Source organism: Amorphotheca resinae (genome assembly GCF_003019875.1).
Source record: "Amorphotheca resinae ATCC 22711 unplaced genomic scaffold M430scaffold_14, whole genome shotgun sequence".
In the NCBI taxonomy this organism is placed as follows: domain Eukaryota; kingdom Fungi; phylum Ascomycota; class Leotiomycetes; order Helotiales; family Amorphothecaceae; genus Amorphotheca; species Amorphotheca resinae.
The window spans coordinates 880,635-888,101 of record NW_020194484.1 but is presented as its reverse complement, the minus strand read 5'-3'; the positions used below and the strand labels follow the sequence as shown (position 1 = coordinate 888,101).

Here is a 7,467-nt window from a genome sequence, read left to right as displayed (position 1 = left end):
CCCTTTTCTCAATCCCTCCCTACCTTACCCCCAACACCTCACATACCCCACATACATACCCAACCCCACACACAAACATAGCAAAGCACCCCCCACTAACTCCCTCCCTTCGGCCCAGCAATAGATCTTCGACACCACAGCACTCCAAGTACGCGTCGGGCCTCGCGGCCTGCGACCGGGCGACGAACTAACATTTTTCTACCCTAGCACCGAGTGGGCCATGGCTCAAGGCTTCACATGTTTGTGCGGCGCCGCCACATGTCGTGGGTATATCGCGGGTGCTAGGGATATGACAGAGCAGCAGCTGCGTGGCGTGTGGTTGAATAAACATATTCGTGAGATGATCGCGGAGCGGGATGGGACGGGAGAGGAAATGGGAGGGGACAGGGATGTTGGGATGGGAATTGGGGGGGAGAGAAAAGAGGATGATGATGTGGAGAAGAAATGGAAGGGTGCTAGGAGGGAGGGTTTAGGAAGTAGAGAGATGAGTGGAGAGATGGGAGGAGATACGAGGAGAGGAGTCACGAGTCGTGAGTTGAGCGGGGAGATGGGTGGTGATACTTTGGTTTAGATATCGAAGGAGAGGGGGGGGGTGTATGCGCTTTAGAATCAGGGGTTTCAACAGCTAGGGGAGCGTTTGTGTTGTGTTGTGTTGTGTACGTGGGGGATCTCAACATCCTCATTGCTTTCTGTCTGTTCCTTTGCGTTTTGTTCTCTGATGGCTTGATGTCGCTTGCTTTTTGCACCGGGTCTTCAACTCCCTGCGGACTGAGACGGGCATCTCAACATCCCTCTCTCTCTCCAGTTCGAATTTCGTGTACGTTCCGTGTTCTTTGTCTATCTTAGCTAGTATTACACTTCTTTACCTCATACAGCAGCTCCAGAACGCCCCGACCAGTTGTATCGTGATATTTATTATTCATTGACATATGAAAGGCAAGGCTTGCGAGTTGGCATCTAATCGTCAAACCATCTTCCCCATCCTTCACTCTTGCCCCTCTCCGCTCCTGCTCCTCCGGCGTACTTCTTCTCCTCCTCCTCCCACTTCTTTCTCTCCACGCTGCTCCGTGCCAGGAATGCTCTCGCGAATTTCCACGCCTCGGTATCTGCCAGATTCCACGCCTCGATAGCACCCCGGATCTTTTCCTCGTCCGCCGTCCGCGCCTCCCCGAATTCTTTCGCTCTCTTCAATAACGCCTTCTCCTTCTCCAGCTCAGCCTCAGTTGGGACCGGTCCATCTTTGAAATCATGTTCGACAGGCGGTCGCCGCTCTGGGCCAGGGACGGGAGTTTCGGATCTTCCGTTGTCGGTAGCGTTGCGCGGGATGGCGAATCCAAAATGCCAATCTAGGTCATCAGGCATGTCCCCCTCAGCAGTAATCCATAGAGAGTGAGCAGTGCCGTACTGGCTGGCGACGGCTTCTTTGAATTTGATTACACGAGGCGCGCCAGATACACCGGTGCCCAGGAGCTCTTTGGTCAGAGCGGTGACCCAGGGATCCCGTGGTGATTCTCGGCGAATCCACGGGATGCTGATGTCGTCTCTGAACGCGGTCAGGACAGCCATTGTATATGGGTGTGGGACGGTGCCAATGGTATACAGGTCTGATGTGTTGCGATACGCTGGCGGTGTTGAGATCTTGAGCGGCGTAGATGCGACGCAAGGCTTGCACTTTGGCCTGTTCGGGGGACATGAAGATGGCATTGGGGATTCAGGGCACTGCGCGAGGAACTCGGCTAGTCTCCGAGCCGGATGAACCGCATATGACATATGGTCAGGATGCGGCTTGACGACAGCAATGCCTCTGTTGAAGATGTTCTGCCACGTGCCGTGTAGATGAGAGATCATGAGCTGGTTCAGAACGAGCAGTCCTTTTGCTCCATTTCCAACTATATCCCCTGCAATTTTGGGGTATTTGTCGGCCACGGTTTCATCGTTGTAATAAGCCAAGGCATCGTGTTTGGGGTCGATCTCGAAGGTCTCTGGGGGAACTGCGCTGATAAAGTCCTTCGCCGCCTTCAACTCCGGATTCGCCAAAGCTTTCTTCACGGCAGCTGTTATATCAGCTTTTGATCCTGCGAAGAGTCCACTCCCCAGGTTGTCAAATCGAGTCAACATGGGATATTCGCCATGCCGCAGAAAGGTCAGCAATGGATCCTCATTAGACCCCATAGGTAGAGTCAAATAATGACACAACATCCCTGTTCCCATATTCTCCCAAGCCAACCATTTCGACATTTCAGTCATCATGGGAGCCTCGAGCTGCTTCATCTGAAGTTCGGTGTATAAAGGGTTATTCATAGCCTCGGCCGGGCTCAAAATGATCGGCTTGAAGCCTTGTGCCCACCAGGCCTTCCTCCATGTAAGAAGAACCGCATTCTCCGCATCCTTGAGCTCTTGTTCCTTCTCTATGGTGTGATCGTAATATGTATAGATTGGGGGCCGATCAGGCAGAGGTGGGAGCAGCGATCGATTTTCATCCAGCGTGACAGACGACGAAAAGGGACTCAGCCAGTTCCAATTGCTGTACCACGATGATTCCCCGTTCGTGCTATTCTTCTGTACCGGTGGTGCATGCGCTGCTTGCCGAAAAGGATTGAGAATGCTTGGGGACGGGATATGCTTCAGCTTCGGGAGCGAAATCTTATGGTCTGTGAATTTGCCCAACGAGGGGCCCGCTGGTATTGAGCTTGGCAGGGTGAAGACCAGAGTTAGGACTGCAAAGATGGCAATTGTGCCAAGTAGGACTGCCATTCGTCGTGGAGACATAGCGGGGATTGGACGACCGAAGATCCTGCGTTGAACGGGCATTTTGAAGATTCGGGGGGTTGATGACGGCAGACAAATTAGAGGTAACGGGAGAACATCAAGACCGGCCTAGGTCGTGGGTATCGAAGTCGTGAAGCGGCTCTAGTCTCTCTCTCTCTCCCCCTCTTGCTTGCTCTCTCGCTCAGCCTCTCGATGCTGGAGATGCCCCTTTTCCTCGCTGGCGCCGCCTCCCAAGGCTCGAATCGATCAGAATGGGTTCCTCGAGAGATAAACACAAAGCCTCCAAGGAATGAACGAGGCAGGGGAGAAGAAAAGAGGAGAATCAATAACGAAAGACGAGGAGCAGGAGGAGAATAGATTGGCCGCCTATCTCTACAAAAAGCACATCCAGAGGCGAAGATCAAATCGAGTACCGTGTACAGTACTTTTGCTCTTTATCACCCGTGCACGCGTGGCTCGTCTTCGCCTAAGGCATTTATTTAGGCCTGGTGGCTGGTGAATGAGTGGCTGGTGCTCGCTCAGTCGGGTTCGCCAGGCACACGCCAGGGGGTCTCTCTAGCATGGTTAGTAAGCGGAGGAACGGCACGTGCCTCCGATGACGGCACCAGAGATTCAATTTTTTTCCCCCGCGAGGCTGAAAGTGTGACTCGGCTGCGAAGGGGCATTTTTGATTTATCTGACTGTTTTCGTGATATTCACATTCCACGTCCTCCCACCTTTGCAAAACCGAGGATTTTGGCCCGTAAAGGTCTCTGCTCTCACGTATCCTCTCTCTCGAGGTCCACAAGCTTGTTTATACAAACGCTCACTCTCCCATCCGTCTGATTTTCCACGGTCTGCATCATTAAGTTGGTGAAGCGTGTAGCTTACCGCTTTGGGACCGCACAATCAGCACTCAATCCGGGCTCAATCCCTGTTAGGTAATTCATGAAGTCCGGGGCGGCTTAGTTTCTTCTATCATCTTTGTCTTCATAGAGTCAAAAAGTCAATTGCCTCGCTCCATCATGGCCGCAACGCAAACTCACCTGCCGGACCCTACGGCGGATCTACATTGGTCTGCTTTCCGGGGAGCAATCCAAGATATCTTCGCCACCAATGCGGAAGCACACCCAGACCGGCTATGTGTAGTCGAGACGGCTTCAGGTTCGTCTCCCCGGCGGGAATTCACGTACCGTCAAATCAATGAGGCCTCAAATATCCTGGCCCACCATCTGGTGCAGAGCGGTATCCAGCGTGGGGAGGTGGTGATGTCTTACAGCCATCGTGGTGTCGATCTGGTTGTCACCGTCATGGGCATCTTGAAGGCTGGAGCAGTGTTTTCGGTTATTGACCCTTCATACCCACCTGACCGACAAAATATCTACCTTGATGTGGCTAGACCGAGAGCCTTGGTGGTTATTGAAAAGGCAACGAGAGAAGCTGGTCAACTGACTGGAAAGGTTCGAAATTTCATCAAGGAGAACTTGAACCTGCGGACCGAGGTCCCCGGCTTGGAACTTAAGGACGATGGCACTCTTGTCGGGGGAAACCTTGACGGAAAGGACGTTCTGAGAGACCAGCAGTCTTTGAAGGCCAAAGGGCCTGGTATTGTGGTCGGACCAGATTCAACACCCACCCTGTCATTTACATCTGGGTCTGAAGGGCGGCCGAAAGGTGTCCGAGGACGACATTATTCACTTGCTTACTACTTCGATTGGATGGCACAGAGATTCAACCTGACCAAGAACGACAAGTTCACAATGCTGAGCGGAATTGCCCATGATCCCATTCAGAGAGATATCTTCACTCCGCTTTTCTTGGGCGCTCAATTACTGGTCCCTTCAAAGGATGATATTCAGCATGAAAGGCTTGCCGAATGGATGAGAGAACATGGTGCTACTGTCACTCACTTGACTCCTGCCATGGGTCAGATCTTAGTCGGTGGAGCTAGTGCTAAATTCCCTGCACTTCATCATGCTTTCTTCGTCGGGGATATCCTAATCAAGCGGGACTGCAGAGCTTTGCAAGGGCTGGCCGACAACGTCTTTATAGTCAATATGTATGGCACGACTGAAACGCAACGAGCAGTCAGCTACTACGAGATCCCTAGTAAATCTTCCGATGAGCATTACCTCGAGAAGATGGGCAATATCATCCCTGCTGGCAAGGGAATGAAGGATGTGCAATTGCTCATTGTTGACCGAGAGAATCGCAATCGGATCTGCGATGTTGGCGAAATTGGTGAGATCTACGTTCGTGCCGCGGGTCTGGCCGAAGGCTATCTTGGAAATGACGAGCTCACCAAGACCAAATTCGTGGATAGCTGGTTTGTGGACAACTCCCGGTGGGTGGAGGAGGACAAGAAAATTGCAAAGCCTCTCTCTGAGGAACCATGGAGAGAATTTTACAAGGGACCAAGAGATCGCATGTACCGATCCGGTGACTTGGGTCGATATATGCCTAGCGGGGATGTTGAGTGTGTTGGGCGAGCTGACGACCAAGTCAAGATCCGTGGCTTTAGAATTGAGCTTGGTGAGATTGACAAGTATCTCTCTGATCACGAGATGGTCCTCGACAATGTTACGTTGGTCCGAAGGAACAAGGATGAGGAGCAAACACTTGTTAGCTACATTGTGCCTGACATGCGGAGATGGCCGGAATGGTTGAAGGAGAATAATGTGAAGGATGATACTTCTGGCGAGGGAATGCAAGGCAGGCTTCGACGATTCTGGCCATTGGGAGACGATATCAAGAAGTACTTGAGAACCAAGCTTCCCACATATGCAATTCCTGAAGTCATCATTCCCCTGGAGAAATTCCCACTCAATCCGAACGGCAAGAAAGACAAGCCAGCTCTTCCATTCCCTGACGCTGCACAATTGGCAGCCGCAAGACCGAAGGGCGCTTTAGTGGACCTTTCCGATACCGAAAAGGAGGTTGCAAGTATCTGGGGTTCCTTAATCCCGACCATCGACGAGCGCACCATCAGCCCAGATGATTCGTTCTTCGATATTGGAGGCCACAGTATTCTGGCTCAACAAATGCTATTCAAGGTCAACCGCAAATGGACTGGTCTCAATATCAACATGAGTGTTGTCTTCCAAAATTCAAGCCTCAAGGCTTTTGCCGCTCAGATCGACCGGAGGCTTTCAGGCGCCAATGGCGAAGTTAATGGGCATGCGGATGCGGCTGAGGACTATGCATCAGATGCGAAGATACTACTCAAAAATGTCCCCGCAAGCTTTCCATCCGCCGATGAGAAGATATCACCGTCTACTCCTCTCACCGTCTTCCTCACAGGGGCCACTGGTTTCCTCGGCGCCTATATTCTCTCTGACCTCTTAACTCGCACTTCACCACCCATCAAAGTGATCGCTCACGTGCGAGCTCTCGACTCTGCTGCGGCACTTGATCGAGTGATTCAAACCTGTGAGGCCTATGGTGTCTGGGATCCTTCATGGGCCTCTCGAATCACCTGCGTGACGGGCAATCTCGGCGACCCGCGCCTAGGTCTCTCTGAATCTACCTGGAACCAAATCTCTCAGGAAGCGAACATCATTATACACAATGGCGCCCTCGTCCACTGGGTCTACCCCTATTCCAACCTCAAACCAGCAAACGTTCAAGGGACGCTCGACATCCTTGCTCTTTGCGCAACCGGAATACCGAAGCGTCTTGCCTTCGTCTCATCTACTTCTGTGCTCGACACACCGTACTACGTCAAGCTGTCCGCAGACTCGGTCGCTCAAGGCGGTAATGGCGTTTCCGAGGACGATGATCTGTCGGGTAGCACTACCGGTCTGGGGACCGGATACGGGCAGTCCAAATGGGTGGCTGAACATCTCGTCCGCGCCGCTGGTTCCCGTGGCCTCCGCGGTACGATTATCCGACCCGGATATGTGACCGGGCACAAGACATCCGGTGTCACCAACACGGATGATTTCCTGATCCGGATGGCGAAGGGATGTATCCAACTTGGCTGCCGACCCAGGATCGCGAACACTGTTAACCAGGTCCCCGTCGACCATGTCGCGAGGGTCGTCGTAGCTTCAGCACTGAACCCGCCGAAGACGCCGTTAGCTGTGGCCCAGGTCACGAGCCACCCAAGATTGACATTTAGCCAGTACCTCGCCACGCTGCAGACGTATGGCTACGATGTTCCAGAAGTCGAGTATGCGGAGTGGAAGAAGAAGCTGGAGGAGTACGCCGCGACCGAGGGGAAAGAACAACATGCTCTGTACGTACTCTTACCCCCACCCCCAACACCCAATCTCGGGCACAATAACACAATCCGGGGTGATCTATCTTGCTAACGCGTACTGAAAAAAAAACAGGATGCCCCTCTACCACTTCGCCACGACCGACCTCCCCGGCGACACGATCGCTCCGGAGATGGACGACACCAACGCGGCGACGGCGCTGCGCGCGGACCAGGAGTTCACGGGCGAGGATCTCTCGGCCGGCGGCCGCGTCGACGAGGAGATCATGGGCAAGTACATCTCGTACCTGCTGGGGGTCGGCTTCCTGGAAGCGCCCACGGGTCCCGGAAAGAAGAGGATCCCAGAGCTCACCATCAGCGCCGCGCAGAAAGCGGCATTGCTCAGGGTCGGTGGAAGAGGTGCGTTGGTGTAAGGAAAATGCAAAGAAAGAAAGAAAGAAAGAAGGTAAAAACGATCAAAGTTAAAACAAAACAAAACGGGGGGGGGGGGGGGGGGGGTT

General features: G+C 53.0%; 3 protein-coding genes across 3 annotated transcripts in view; 2 read left to right on the top strand and 1 right to left on the bottom strand.

The window, feature by feature from the left end:
* M430DRAFT_193879 (hypothetical protein) overlaps positions 1–705 on the top strand; it is a 2,092-nt gene extending 1,387 nt beyond the window's left edge. Inside the window, exons 2-3 of the mRNA XM_024864063.1 lie at positions 125–364; positions 440–705. Of these exons, the coding sequence (XP_024716830.1) occupies positions 125–364; positions 440–571 (372 nt within the window). The 3' untranslated portion in view covers positions 572–705. The remainder of the gene's footprint in view (positions 1–124; positions 365–439) is intronic.
* Positions 706–743: 38 nt separating this feature from the next.
* Positions 744–3,074, bottom strand: M430DRAFT_148398 (hypothetical protein). Its single transcript, XM_024863121.1, has one exon. The coding sequence runs from the start codon at positions 2,809–2,811 to the stop codon at positions 958–960; it is 1,854 nt and encodes a 617-aa protein (XP_024716829.1). The 5' UTR covers positions 2,812–3,074; the 3' UTR covers positions 744–957.
* A 393-nt stretch (positions 3,075–3,467) lies between these two features.
* On the top strand, positions 3,468–7,449 carry M430DRAFT_45981 (hypothetical protein). Its single transcript, XM_024867811.1, has 2 exons — positions 3,468–6,985; positions 7,083–7,449. Exons 1-2 carry the CDS (start codon positions 3,774–3,776, stop codon positions 7,378–7,380), a joined length of 3,510 nt encoding a protein of 1,169 aa, XP_024716828.1. The 5' UTR covers positions 3,468–3,773; the 3' UTR covers positions 7,381–7,449.
* Positions 7,450–7,467: the final 18 nt, after the last annotated feature.

Excerpts from the sequence above, each read along its gene's own strand:
- M430DRAFT_148398 (XM_024863121.1), bottom strand. The coding sequence starts at position 2,811 with ATGCCCGTTCAACGCAGGATCTTCGGTCGTCCAATCCCCGCTATGTCT.
- M430DRAFT_45981 (XM_024867811.1), top strand. The coding sequence starts at position 3,774 with ATGGCCGCAACGCAAACTCACCTGCCGGACCCTACGGCGGATCTACAT. Across the intron at positions 6,986-7,082 it reads GGGAAAGAACAACATGCTCT|GATGCCCCTCTACCACTTCG; the intron begins GTACGTACTCTT and ends AAAAAAAAACAG.